The sequence below is a fragment of the Saccopteryx bilineata genome, chromosome 8 (genome assembly GCF_036850765.1).
Source record: "Saccopteryx bilineata isolate mSacBil1 chromosome 8, mSacBil1_pri_phased_curated, whole genome shotgun sequence".
Taxonomy (NCBI): domain Eukaryota; kingdom Metazoa; phylum Chordata; class Mammalia; order Chiroptera; family Emballonuridae; genus Saccopteryx; species Saccopteryx bilineata.
In genome coordinates this window covers 19,974,956-19,990,148 of record NC_089497.1, presented here as the reverse complement: position 1 = coordinate 19,990,148, position 15,193 = coordinate 19,974,956, and the positions used below count along the sequence as shown (strand labels likewise).

At 32.8% G+C, this 15,193-nt stretch overlaps 1 protein-coding gene across 3 annotated transcripts in view; it reads right to left on the bottom strand.

Moving 5' to 3' along the window:
- Window positions 1–895: 895 nt before the first annotated feature.
- Window positions 896–15,193, bottom strand: part of CADM2 (cell adhesion molecule 2) — a 1,158,136-nt gene continuing 1,143,838 nt past the window's right edge. For all 3 annotated transcript variants that reach the window (XM_066241147.1, XM_066241150.1, XM_066241149.1), the window contains 2 exons: window positions 9,417–9,542; window positions 896–8,621 (listed from right to left, as the gene is read on the bottom strand). In XM_066241147.1, coding sequence (XP_066097244.1) covers window positions 8,503–8,621; window positions 9,417–9,542 — 245 coding nt within the window. In that variant the 3' untranslated portion in view covers window positions 896–8,502. The remainder of the gene's footprint in view (window positions 8,622–9,416; window positions 9,543–15,193) is intronic.

Here is a 15,193-nt window from a genome sequence, read left to right as displayed (position 1 = left end):
TTTCATAACTACACTTTATCTTTATTAGTGGAATTTCCTCATTCTTCCCTTTAACATAGGGATACAAAGAATATAGAAAATCTTTATTTCTTGGAAGGATAATTTAATTATTAATGGGTTTTGAAGGTCTGGGCATAAAACATTATATTCAGATTTATGAAGGAGACTGATTTCAAATACCTATAGTAGGTGTTCAATAGTTACGTTTTGATTAAACAACATACAATGTAGAGCGGCAGTAAGTGGCATTTAAAATGCACACAGAAAACTGTTTGTCCTCATAATTTTTTTTCCTATACATTTTTAATTTATCATATTAGGTTTTAAAACATTAGGAGGAAATAACATACACTTAAAATTCACAAAGCAAATAAATAATGTCTTGAAAAAAAGTTTTAAACTAGATATTTCCTGAAACTTCTGGTGTTATTTTGAACCTTTCCCAGGACTTTCATGTAATGAAAGGTCTCTCTCTTAGACTAAAACTACTATGCAATTATTAAGAACATATAAACTTAATGTTATCCTTTAGTGAATTATATCAAGTAGAATTTCCAAAATGCCTGCTTGATTTAAAAAAAATGTCAACGACTCTTTTGACAGAAATAATAACTGCCATCATGAAAATGTAGAATTGATTTATCTAGGAAACATGGGTGTCATATGTATATACGGCTGTTGAGCTGAATAAGAGTGGGCATTTGGGGTAGTATAAAAATATTGTGTCTATGAATTTATTTTAAATGTCATCATTTTCTTTAAGAAGTGTTGAATGGGTTCTTCAATCCAGTATACAATTTGCTAACATGTATCATAGGGATTCTTTTGCTAAAAAAAATAAATTAAAATAAATAGCATGTTAATTAATAAAATAAACCAGATACAAAAATCTTGCTTTATATTTACAGATAAATTTTAATGGAATATTTCATGGTCTAACACAAATATCAGACCCAATGACACTACTTCTTGTACAGCCTTTGGCTTACCCTGTATAACAAAATCTGTTATTTAAAGTAGACTATAAAATACCTTATGGTAAGTGAACTTCAAAGACACAAAGAAAATTCTCCAATTGAAAAGCTTATTTCAAATTCTTATTGGCATAAGCTTAGGATGGATATATTATTAATTGCATTATTTTAGGTAGTTCAAATATATAATACTAGTTAGAGTGAAAATTAAAAAAAAAGTTTAAGTATTTTTGCTTCTGTTTGTAGTCAACATTAGTAAACAGACATAAGTCAATGCAAAATTACAGAGTTTTGTAATTTTGGCAATCTCAAGCAAATTTCCCTAAATCAGCAACATTTTTTAACCCTTAGCATATTACAAGGTTCATATATTATCCAAGAAGTAAAGACTAAATGTTGTACAAATAAGATAACATTTATTTTACTACTGGTTAATTTTTAAAACTTCCATTTAGAAACTTACAAGAAAAATGTGCATCATTGAGGAAATCTAGAATGAATGAAAGATGTCTGCAGTTCAAAGTAGATAAGCAAAATAATGTGTTTGGCAGAAAAGGCTATGTTTTGTAACTCTTTTATAATTTGTCCACAGAAAAAAAAGAAAGTTCCATCTTTCAATGTCTGGTTTTCAAGCTTCAGAAAATGAACTAAATAAATAGACAATTCAGTGATGTCCAACAGATAACTAAAATTCAAATTTTATTTTTCCGTGTAAATTGAACAAATTGTTTTTCTGACAAAACTTTACTGAAAGATGAATTTCAAATGGGAACCCTGTAAGAATGTTTCTAAGAGTTGTACATGACATATTTTAAGTGCCACTAAGTACACATTGAATACTTTGTAAGTATATAGGCATATCGACATGCAAGTGTCATGTACTACCTAATATTACAATATGCATTTTGTTTTTTGAAAATGTTAACGATCAAAGTAGATTCGATAATTGTGCAATAGGTTTGGTTTTTATGGATTTTCTTTACAGCATATAAATTATTTTTATGCTGTCACAAATATACCCTTCCAAAAGTTATGCATTTCATATCATATAAATAGAATGTCTTATTTTTGAAGCTACATTACTGGGAACACCTGCATTTCTTGAGTACAATTTTCAGAGATAAATCTTTAAATTCTTTTTAACATGGCAGACTAGTTCCAATGTTGGTTATATTGAAATATTCATGATAAAAATGGAGCTTTCTTGAGGAAATATTTCTGGCTGAATGAAAAGCAAAACAACCAATTCACAAATATTGATGTGAACTGAATATGAAGAAAATGGGTTAGCAATTCCAAACTCACACATCCTTGGGTTACTACTTAACTGTATCATTGAATCTACAATAAGTACAACAGGTACAGTTGAATAAATTTGTAAGGAGATTAAATTTTATACATTTATAAGAAGAAAGAGTACTAGTTTTGAAAAAACATCTAAATTATTTCTCTATTTCTGAGACTCCTTCAATACATCAGAAACACAGAAAAAAAAGCAGAAAGGATAAAGAGATCATTCAGTTTACATTTCATAGTTTTTTCTAACCAACTGGTGACCACTGTTTTCAATCATCAAATATTTTATTGCATATAACTTTTACTATCAGCAAATATAAAGAGAAAAGTGGCTACTAGTATCATGTACAAGGAAAAGCATCTGAGTAAAGAAAACATCTGAGGTTTGACAGTCCTGTGTGTAAGTGAAGTGTAACGTGGCATTTCATAGCGCACTTAAAAGTCCATGTAGGAATCACTGCTGTTCTGACCCTGGATATGGGAAAAGTGCTTAAGTGCTGAGTCCTGATAGGTTTTCCTTTGCCCCTGCAATCTTCAAACATCTTTTAACTTTTCTTCTTTTTAAATATACAGCATGTTTCCTAGGGGGAAAATAGTGGGTCTTTTTGTTTGTTTGTTTTTTTACATCTTTTTCACATTTGGGCCCATTCTCTCCAAAATAACCATACATTTCTTGTAACTAGCATATACATATATATGTGTATACATACCCTCCACACATATATATGAAAGAGATAATAAAGATTAGATCAAATATTATTTATAACATAACCACATAACATAGAAACATCTTTAACTTCGAGCATATACTACAGATTTGACGTCATAATTTGAGTTTTTTCTTGTATTCTTTTATTTTCTAGAGGAAAATCTGCTTTTAAAATGTCATTTCCTTTTAGAATAATTAAATTACATCATTTGAAAAAGTCATATGTCTGTGCAGACAAAGTAAAGTGGACATTTGTGGCAATACTTTGCATTCATTACTTAGAGATTATTTGTTAATAAAGAGGCAGACAAATACTTAAAATTTTGTCTTTCATAGATAACACTACTTGGGAAAATAAATTATACTTATACTTTTTACTTAAAAGTACAGCATTAATTTATAAGAAATTGTTGTATTTTAAACATTAAATAAATAGAAAAGACAGCAAAGTGTTGCCATTTAAGTTATATTTTAATCAACACAATTATATTACACTGAACTATTAAATAGGCATAAGAGGAGCTGTCCTTATAAAGTTATAATATTTTGCTTACAGGAAAAGTTAATGATAGAAACAGAAAAACAACTGCAGATCCACACACTGTTGAATACACTATAACAAGTTGGCTTTTGAGAATTCCCAGGGTGTGGGGAACAGACTGTTAGGATAGCCCCCAAAGAGTGCTTCCTGGGATATCTTGTAAGTCATTATTTCTTGTATTTATATTGAAGTATCATAGCCCATGTTAAAAGTGAGAGGTAGAAGGATTATTGTAAGTATGCATGGCAGAGAACTTACCAGCTTTATCCAATAACTATTGCATTCAATATTAATAATCTCAATACATAAAAATGCTGATGAGTTTAGAACCCATTCTTTCATGTTGTCCCCTTTAGCTCTGTTTATAATCTACTTTCAATCCATTGCCTTTGGAAGGGTATAAGTGCAAAGGGCACGTTTGGGGAAGAATAGGGAGAGAAAGGGAAATAAAAATGAATAGGAAAAGAAAAAAATATAAAAAGTTTCCACTGAAATACAGTGAGTTTACCTATTAGAGGTAACCTGTATATTTGATTGGATAAATTTATAAGAAAAGTGCCACAATTATTAAAATATATAATACATACATTTCAAAGAAAATTTAAAATTTTTAAATTGAATTAGATATAAATAAAGGTTTCTTTCTCTCCAATAAGGCTAAAAACTAGGCCAAATAATTTTTTATGTCATATTAATAATTAAGAAAAAGAACTTAACATTTTACTGACCTGGTTGTATTTTTAATTAATAATTTAGTATGTGCGAGGTGAAGATTAGCAACCTCTTGGATCTGGTTAAAGAATTCTTTAAAATCCCTTTGGATTAAGTATCCAGCAATAGAGTTGCAGATATTGCACTGAGTATATTTCAATATTGCCAGTGTATATTTCAAAACAAATTCTATTATCTACACTAAGATTTCCTCTTTCCCAATATTCAAAATGCATATTATAATGACATGGGTTTCAAACATCCATACACATCAAGTACAAGATACTTACATGGACGTCCATTGTAGTTACCTATATTTTGCATAGTTTTTAGTGTGTACTTTGTGCCACTTAGTAAAAAGCATTACTCACTAATTGTCATTAGATGTTTCATTTATTTCAACTGTCGTTACCAGTTGTTTTTTGCTTGTTTTGTATATTTATCACAGATTACATTTGCAACGGGGGGGGGGGGGATAATACCAGGAATTTTTAGAGTGCTCTCCGTAATTAGCAATATGACCAGGAAATTGCAGGAAGATATGAGATTTTGTATTTTCTCCACAATTAAAAACTTAATATGAAATTTTGTATTTATCATCGGTAAGTTATCCTCTATGTGCAAAGAAAAGGGAAAAAAGTGTTTTAGATGTTGCCCTTGGTAACACTTTGCAATAAGTGGCACTATATTACACAATAACTGCTATATTACATGGAAGAACCATCACCGTCGAACAGCGGCTGTACATGTGCCTATATGGGAATCTCAATGCTATTACAGTCATGAGTACATAATTACAAGTGAGCCTGTTATTTTAATTGAGATATTTATATATTTTTACAAAAAAAAATAAATGAGGTGTTAGTTTCTTTGCCATATTCAGGAAAGTTAGTGTTCTTTCTCTATTCTTTATTTTAATTGTGGGGTTTCAATGAATGATTAAGCATCTTGAATCAATATGAGATTATCCAGTTTCTAGATTAAACTGTGATATCGGGTTCCTTACACTGTTTATTGAATTCTCTGGTAAAAGAAAATAAGTTTAAATCACTCGATCTCCCTCTCTCTCCCTCTCTCTCTTTCTCTCACTCTCTCTCTCACTCACACACACACTCACACTCCTCAATACTCCGCTCATGTTTTCTGTCTTCCTCTTAAACTCACAGACTTTCTTTTCCCTTCCTAATTTTGATCATTGTTCTATCTAGGACATTCAAAGAAAATAGAAAAAAGGAAAAAAAATGCTGCTTACCCTTTTTTTTATGTGTGTGATGAAGGACAATCAATTTACACTGTAAACAGTACACTGGCAGAAAATAGCTCCTTTTAGTAGAAAATAATGTTCCATATTCTACTAGGGGTTTGTGTGTGTGTCTTTGAGTCCCGTAGCTGCCGTGCTCACTAAGCAGAGACAGAATCTGGCTCCCTGTGAATACAAGTGAGCACGTTTCAGACACTGCAGTTGACTTGGTTTCAATTAAAAATGGCGTTTCATTTTATTCTGATATTTATAGGAGTAAACAAAGCTTTTACATTATTTTCTTGTTTGGTGGAAATCAAATAATTTCTTCAAATGGGAAAATATAATTCCATTGCTATTATAAATATTTTCAGTAACTAAAAGTGATACCTAAATCAACTGTACTTATTTTAACTGGCAATATTTGATTAGAGCCCACAAATCATAAGATACCAGTTAGTTTTTTAATAAAGACTTCTAATGAGTTTTTATATTACTCTAAAGGGTTAAAGAATCAAAAAATCTGGAAATTGCAACCATTTTGAGATTTCTAATTTTACAGTGTTATAAATAATGATTGAGTTATTTAGGTAACAACTTAGCAGTTGGAGCCAAGTGGAATACAGACGAAATGACGAGAGATGTAAATACAACATCGATGAAGAGCAGCAATTTTGTAAATACATCTTGAAATTAGGCTTTAAATAGTAATTGATGATGCAGTTTATACAACTTACTTCTGTAATAAAAACTTTCCCATTTGTACTAACAGGATGAATTTTGCTTTTTGGAGTCTCTCTAAAGATTATGCATTGAAAGATATGAACAGTTTATAAACCTATTCTAGTTTCAATGTGTCTAGTAGCACCTACCTGATTCTCTCAAACTACCATACTATATTAACATATTATTGCATTTTTCCACAGATGGTATAAATTGAACTGTAAAAACAAGCATGCAATCACATCAATGCAGACTTATTTCCTTAAAATGTCATACTGTATATGATTTATTGTTAACACTCAACCACATCATATTATTTATGTTCTGTATATTTTGAAAAAGTGCTGCTTGACTGACATCATCCTTTTTCTTTTGTAAGAAATCAACAAGATAAATGCTTCAACAATAAAACAATTTAAAATTCTAATGTTGTTTTAAAAGATTTATACTTTTCTGATAAATAACCTAAGACACAGCACCCTTGTCTTTCATTGGATATTAACACATGACGTCATACTCAAACATTCTCATTTCCCCAAAATAAATTCCAAAATATTATTTTTAAAACCATAGGCCATCATGCTTTGACATCACAAGTATAGCTACCATATTGTCATATTTGTATTCTTCTTAAAGGTGCAATGCTTGTGAATGTGAAAATAATTTTCATCTAACTGGATTTTTAATCTTTAGCATATAATAAAGTTAATGAGAACTAATCTAACAATATTGTATTTTACTAGAAGAAATAATATGACTTTAGATTGACTGTATGTCATATTTAAGAATACAGCATTTCTTAATGGTTAAATACACCAAAATTTTCAGAAATAATCCAGAGAAAGAGACTTTCACCTTGGAGGTAAAAGCATGGCAGAAATTCTCTATCACTCACTGTTTCAGAAGTTTGTACCTCACAAAATGCATAGACAGGAATTTAATATAAAGAATTAGTTCATTTATACAGAAAACATATCATAAACACTTCTTTTTGGCAAACCAATATAGGTAAGCAGCTCTGGAACTGCCAAATAAAAATTTGTAAATTTTTAGCAAACTAAAAGTTTATTTTTAGGTTATCATTCTATTGTGGTTGTAATTTAAAACCTGAGGCTGTGCACTGGTTGTTAGCTTAAAATTACCTTTCCTTAGAACATTGTGCTTCCATTGTATAACAAATAAAATTAACAAGAACTAGAAAAAATTGTTGTTGAACAGTGCTAGGACATACAGACAAAATACTAACACATGTTATCTACTTATAATATTGGTTTAAGTAATATCTAAAGAGATATAATGGACATTAGAAAATGCTCACTGATGACTGAATTACCTACAGCCAAAAAAGTTAAATATGTATCAAATAATGTTTAATTGGATTTATTATATGCACTATATACAGATACTAAAATGTCTCAAAATTGTGCCCTATGGATACTTCAATTCTGTTTAGGAAGATGACTCCTTGTGAAGCAAATAAATTACAGAATCAAATTAGAGAAATTAATGAAATCTTTGTGATTTTTAAAGCAGTAAAATGTTTGTAACTATTTATTGATAAATGATGCTAAACTAACCTAATAGTGGGATCTACATCATTATAAAGATACCATGACATGATTATAATTCATACACATGGCTCCTGTATCAAATACTATATTTTTAAATAGCAAATTGATACAGCTTTACCAGTATATTGCAAACAGTCCAGAATCTATACTACAGTGTTTTCAGTTTGTGTTTTCCAGGGCGTATGTTTTCAAACATGTCTTTGAAGAGAGACATGTAGGAAACATTGTCTGTAAACCTCTAATGTCTGATTAAACTTAAGCACATTAGCTCTTGACCTAATCCTGTTTCTTGTGAAAGCTGTCCAATGGCAAACTGACTAAGTCCACGACAGAAAGAAGGTGAAAAATGAAAGGGAAAAACTCGGCATACATTTTTTTCTTTTCAATGTATAAAAACAACTCAGTATCATGATCCAAGGAGATGATTAACATTGTTAAGGCTGTATATTCAAGCACTGTATGTTAAAGGAGCGATGATGTGGAATTTAGGCAGTAAGAAATGTCCTGCATTATGGATGGTACAGTAATTAAAGAATGATGCTTTCGACAGCTGATTGCTGGTACACACTGGCTACTGATAGGAGTGCAGTATGGAAGTTAATACAGGTAGCAGAAGATGGTAAAAATGAATTCAGAATGATGATAGCCAGTTTTTTTGTTTTGTTTTGTTTTGTTTTGTTTTTGTTTTCTTCCGGCAACCAGCCTGGTAAATAAAATTCAGAATCTTGGCCGGCGTTTTAAATGAAATACTCTTTTTTCTCTTCAGCATTGACTTGGCTGCCTTCAGCATTGATAATAGCTGTGTCAGCATCGGGGGCATCTTCAGCTCCTTTCGCTTCATTTGTTAGATATGTTCCTGTGGGGATTGGAAGAAAAAGATGTGAGTTCTGTGAGACTGGCCAATAGGCAGCATCAAAGCTACATTAATTTAGGAATGAATTTATGCTGGATTTCTTCTATGTTGGAACCGATTCTGAGGCAGAATAAACCACACAATTCACCGTCCGGAAGTTGCACTCTTTCTTTAGCTTTCAGGTAAACGTTGTAGATGAAGCGGGGGCCGGGTGACTTACAGGTAGCAGCCCAACTGGAGTGGGTAATGAGTACTTTGATTTCTTTAATGATGGATACAGATCATGTGATCCGTGCAGCTGTAGCAATCAAGGTCCTTTGTTAAGATGTTGCAAATGATCACATCAAATGTGTCACCACTCATTTTGGTAACTCCACTTAGAAGTAGATTATATCAATAGTTTGCTATCTAGCCCATTGCAAAAAATACACAAATTTTCTCATTAATATGGCCACGCGTGTCCATAAACATAATACAAACGAAACATTAACCAAATGCTGAATGTTATAGTTGTGTTTTAGTGCTAAAGATAAATTACAAACTTGATTCCTTTTTTTTTTTCTCAACTAGTGACTTACTCTGTGACCTTTAGCTATTGGCTAAACATTATTTTGCTAAGCCAATTTAACTTTAAAGTTGAGTAAAATAATCAAGGCTTCCATGAAATAATTTAGTATTTAGATCTCTCTCTCTCTCACACACACACACACACATACACACACACTCATATTTCATGTTAGAGCTAGTTTTTTATAATTTTTTGTCAACGTTTAGAGTATCTTATTAAATATAACCTACCTTTATGTCTTGCCAGATATCGACCAAGCAGAAATATAGAACACAATGTAACAAATACAACTACAGCCACTATTCCTCCTATAAGAGCATGATCAGGGCCAGTCTGGCCAGCCAGAGCATTGGGATCTAGAAAAGAGAAGGAAATATTGCTTAAGTTAGTGTTACTTAGTCATAGAGTACATATCAGAGCATTAGAATAAGTTCTTTGCAATGAACACATTTCTATTAAAATATAGTTTCATTATTTGTATTATACCAATCAACTAGTTAACAAATATTTATAGTTTACCTATAATATTTATTGTGTACCATAACATAGAAGATATCTACCTGGGCATATAACATTTCTCACATCAACCACTTATGCCACTGAGCTACATTTTAAAGAGACTGGAAAAAAATACACATAAATGATTTTGCAGTTTTATACCTTTTGTTCTTTCTCTTCTCCATCTGAAAGTGTGTTTGTGTGTATGTGTGTGTGTGTATTTTTTAGGGAGATTAACACAGCTATACCATTTTTAAAGTAAAATTATGTTATGGGAAATGATAGGGCTGGAGATGATAACTTGAGCTTTATCATTATATAAATGTTATTTAAAGCTATAAATTGCATAAACACCCTAAAAAGAGTGAGTATAGATGGAAGAAAATGTCTGAAAACTGAGTCCTAAAAACTCCCATATTTAAAATTTAGGAAGAGAAAGTGTTTCTAGCAGAGTAGACTTAGAAGAAAATAGGATGTTAGTAAAGATCCTGGAGAGCACAGTGTAGTTGATTAAAGAGAAGGATTTATTTAAAAGAAAGGAGGGTGACCTGACCAGGTGGTGGTGCAGCGAATAGATTGTCATACCAGGATGCAGAGGACCCAGGTTCGAAACCCTGAGGTCGCTGGCTTGAGTGTGGATTCATCTGGTTAGAGCACAGTTAACCAGCTTGAACCCAAAGTCGCTGGCTTGAGCAAGGGGTCACTCGGTCTGCTGTAGCCCCCGGTCAAGGCACGTATGAAAAAGCAACCAGTGAACAACTAAGGTGCCACAACAAAGAATTGATGCTTCTCGTCTCTCTCCCTTCCTATCTGTCCATCTCTCTCTCTCTCTCTCTCTCTGTCTTTGTCAGAAAAAAAGGAGGGTGTTGCAAATTATGTTAAGTATTATTGATAGGAGGAGGAAAATGATAGAAGGAGGAAAATGAGTTGAGAATTAAAAACCTATTGAACTTGTAGCTTTAGAGAAAGTGGTTGGAAATATACAGGTTAATACTATACTTTTACATTCGCCTCTAGTAATATATTATAGGAAATAGATGAGTTCTCAGGAAACTCAAACAGAAATGAAAAATATAGCAAAAGAAAGCTCAGATACTAGGGTATTCAAAAGTTTGGGAAATAAGCTATAGAAGTTGCATAGTAAGGAATAAAACTTAGTGAAATTTTGAGCAACAAAATCTACCAAGGCTCAGCCCTATGGCAAGATTAGACTGAATGCACTGCCTACACTTCCAAGCTCATTATTGCAGATAGCATCATAGTAGCTGCTTATAGTCTAAAGGAAGGATGTAGAGGAGGGAAATGTAAAAAAAATAAAATTGATTAGAGTTGCCTTAGGCCTTCAAAAGATCTTTGAGCTGGTTATTGGCACGTGAATACAGCACACAGATTAGGAGTCTACTTTGATTTTAACAGCACTATTGTCCTTAAGAAACAATCTAGGCCCTGGCTGGTTGGCTCAGTGGTAGAGCATCGGTCTGGCATGCAGGAGTCCTGGGTTCGATTCCTGGCCCGGGCACACAGGAGAAGCACCCATCTGCTTCTCCACCCCTCCCCCTCTCCTTCCTTTCTCTCTCTCTCTTCCCCTCCCGCAGCCAAGGCTCCATTGGAGCAAAGCTGGCCCGGGCGCTGAAGAAGGCTCCATGGCCTCTGCCTCAGGCACTAGAATGGCTCTGGTTGCAACAGAGTGATGCCCCAGATGGGCAGAGCATCGCCCACTGGTGGGAATGCGGGGTGGATCCCAGTCGAATGCATGCGGGAGTCTGTCTGACTGCCTCCCCGTTTCCAACTTCAGAAAAATACAAAAAAAAAAAAAGAAACAATCTGGATAGAAAAAAATGTCTGACTATTTTAAACTCCAATCTCTGGACCCAAAACTTAAACATAGCAGAAGTGAACTATGAAAGCTAAGTAGTCTCTAGGGAAGGCGTATTCTCAAACACTCACTTCAGTTGTGGTCATGGAACACGAGGGAGAAGGTTGGACTTCCCATAGGAGAGAGTTGGGAAAGTCGAAAAGAATGAATAAAGAAAATCCAGTTTCTGTAAGGAACTACACCAGTCAGTGCCAAGGCAGAGGGTTCTTTCGATGCGAGAACCCTAATTTCCATAATTGTTATGGATTGGTAGCTACTCGGTCTTGGTCATTCTTCCTTTATTTTTGAATGGGAGCACTTATATTAAGAAGCACTTTCGGCTCTGTTTTATCATTGTGTTTTTTGTATGGGTGGAGAGGAACATTAGCCTTTTGCTCATGTTCCTTAACAAATGCATTGATATATAACGAAGAGGATTGTGCATATCAACACTCTTGGTGTTTGAGTTGGATATACTGTATTGGCTTGACGGGTCTTTAGGCTGTCTCTTTGGACAGGGCATGGCAGTGTTTTGTATAAGAAAAACAATGAACAAGTATTTGGTGATCAGAAGGGTATATTGGGACAGAGATTTTTAGCTGATAGCAAACTTGTTTTTTATTTTTTTCAGTGCACAGAGTTAAACATTTCTATCACTTGCAGTTGAATGTCACCATGTAATTTGTTTTCTAGGCAATTGAATGAAGGACCCACGCAATATTAATCCATTGCTCCACTTATCGATGCATTCACTGGTTGATTCTCCTATCTGGGATTGATTCCCTGATCTGTGATTGAACTGGCAACCTTGGTGTGTCAGGATGATGCTCCAACCACTGAGAAACTTGGCCAGGGCATAATTTTATAATTTAAAAAATTATTTTAATGCCTTGGAAGATAAGTCTTAGATCAGGTTCAGAATAATATTGCGAGAAACAAAACACATTAAATTGTTTATTGGAATTTTATTAATTTATACATAGATATTTTATATACTATATTAACCATGATTATAGTATAATTCCTCCATTATTTAAATCTATCATGCTTTTTTGTTAGTTGTATAATTTTCTGACATATGACTCAAACTTTTAGTAATGTTCTTTCCCATTTCCATACCATATTTTGAAACATTTTAATATTATTTTAAAATATGTTAATTTTTATTAACTCTTATTAAAAATAAAAATTTTATTTTTTCTTTTCTATTTTCATTTATTTTTTATAGTTATTTTTAAGGCATTATGCCTAGTATTTGTCAAGATTATATTTGTCAATTTTCCTATTAGTTTAAATAGTATTTTAAAAGTTATTCTCTTAGCCCTGGCTTGTGGCTCAGTGTATAAGGTGTTTGGTATGGATGTCCTGGGTTTAATTCCTGGTCAGGGCACACAAGAAAAGAGACCATATGCTTCTCCCTTCCTCCCTCTCCCCCTTCTCTTCCTCTTCCTTACCCTTATCCACTGACTCGATTGCTTTGAGGTTGGCCCCGGGCACTGAGGATAGCTCCATAGGAATGCGACACCCTCAGGCACTAAAAATAGCTCAGAAATCGAGCATTGGCTCCAGATGGGGGTGCTGGTGGACCCAGTTCAGGGCATCTGCCTCACTATCTCACCTAAAAAAAATGTTTTTCTCTTAAGGTTTTTCTTCTATTACTGGTAGAAATACTATATTTTCTTTTTTCAACTACATATATGTACTTTGTGAACAATAATGTCAACATCATCCTAATTCTTCTGATCTTGGAATTGCACTAGAAATCTTAGTGGACTAGCCATAATCCTTATTTTGACAATGGTTGGTGTCTTTACTCACTTCAATATTTAGTTATATTTAGAGTTCTTATCTATCTAAAATTTGTTAGTAAAGATATTTCACTCTTGATGAATACAGCACACATCTTATAAAAAGAAAATGTCATAAGAACAACATCCTTGAATCTTGAACTTTGAATGTCTAAGTACTATTTTGTTTTGTGACCACTAAACTAGCTAAAGAATCCTTGAGTTTTATTTTTTCAACTTAATAATTCAGAACAATTTGTCAGTGTTTTGATTATTGTTTTGCCACTTTCTTACCCCCCAAAATATCTGATATTCTTGTTTTTGTTTTGCACTATTTTAAGTGACCTAGTGTTCTGCGTGTTGCTGTCAGAATTATATGGTTTTTCCTCCATTATATTATTTCACCTAGACATATTTTGTAGTTTTTCTCTAGTCAGAATTTGCTTCATTTGAAAACCTACTTTTTTATTAAAATCAGTTTATTATTTAGCTATTATCAGTTATTACTTGGCTTATAAATTTTTTTCCTACTCTACTTTTGATTAACAATATTCATTTTATTTTCTTCCTTGGAAAATTCAATTATTCTCTGGTAGAAATACCGTATTTTAGGTTGGTTATATGTCATTTTCCCTAACCTATCTTTATTTTACTAATTTATATTTTTTAGTTATGTTTTCCATATTTATCTTTTGTTTAGTTGAATTCATTTTCTGTCATTTCTTATTTCTTCCAAAATAACTTAGCTATCAATGGTAACTTTGGTTTAACTCCACTCTTTATTTAAGGCACATTGAAATATTTATTTATTTATTTCCCCCCCACCCCCTCCCTTCCCTTGTCCACCACCAATAACCACCACACTTTTGTCCATGTCCTGAGTCTCATTTTTATGTCCCACCTATGTATGGAATCATATAGTTCTTACTTCTTTCTGATATACTTATTTAACTCAGTATAAGTTATCAAGGTCCATCATGTTGTAAATGATTCAATGTCATCATTTCTTATGCCTGAGTAGTATTCCATAGTATATATGTACCACATCTTCCTTATCCAATCATCTATTGAAGGGCTTTTTGGTTGTTTCTATGTCTTGGCCACTGTGAACAATGCTGCAATGAACATAGGCCTGCATGTGTCTTTACATACCAGTGTTTTTGAGTTATGGGTGTTTATTCCCAGTAGAGAGATAGCTGGGTCATATGGTAGTTATATTTTTAATTTTTTGAGATACCGCCATACTTTCTTCCATAATGGTTGTACTACCTTACATTCCCACCAACAGTGGATGAGGGTTCCTTTTTCTCCACAGCCTCTCCAACACTTAATACCTGTCTTGTTAATAATAGTTAATCTATCAGGTGTGAGGTGGTATCTCATTGTAGTTTTGATTTGCATTTCTCTAATAGCTAATGAAGATGAGCATCTTTTCATATATCTGTTGACCATTTGTATTTCTTCTTGGGAGAAGTGTCTGTTCATGTTCTCTTTCCATTTTTTTATTGGATTGTTTGCTTGTTTGTTGTTGAGTTTTATGAGTTCTTTATATATTTTGGATATTAGGCCCTTCTCTGTGCTGTTGTTTGAAAATATCATCTCCAATTTAGTTGGCTGTCTGTTTGTTTTATTGTCAGTTTCTTTTGCTGTGCAAAAGCTTCTTAGACTGATGTAGTCCCATTCATTTATCTTTGCCTTCACTTCCCTTGCCTTTGGAGTCAAATTCATAAAGTGCTCTTTATAACCAAAGTCCATGAGTTTAGTACTTATGTTTCCTTGTATGTAATTTATTGTTTCAGGTCTTATATTTAGGTCTTTGATCCATTTTGAATTAATTTTAGTCAAGGGGACAAACTGTAGTCAAGTT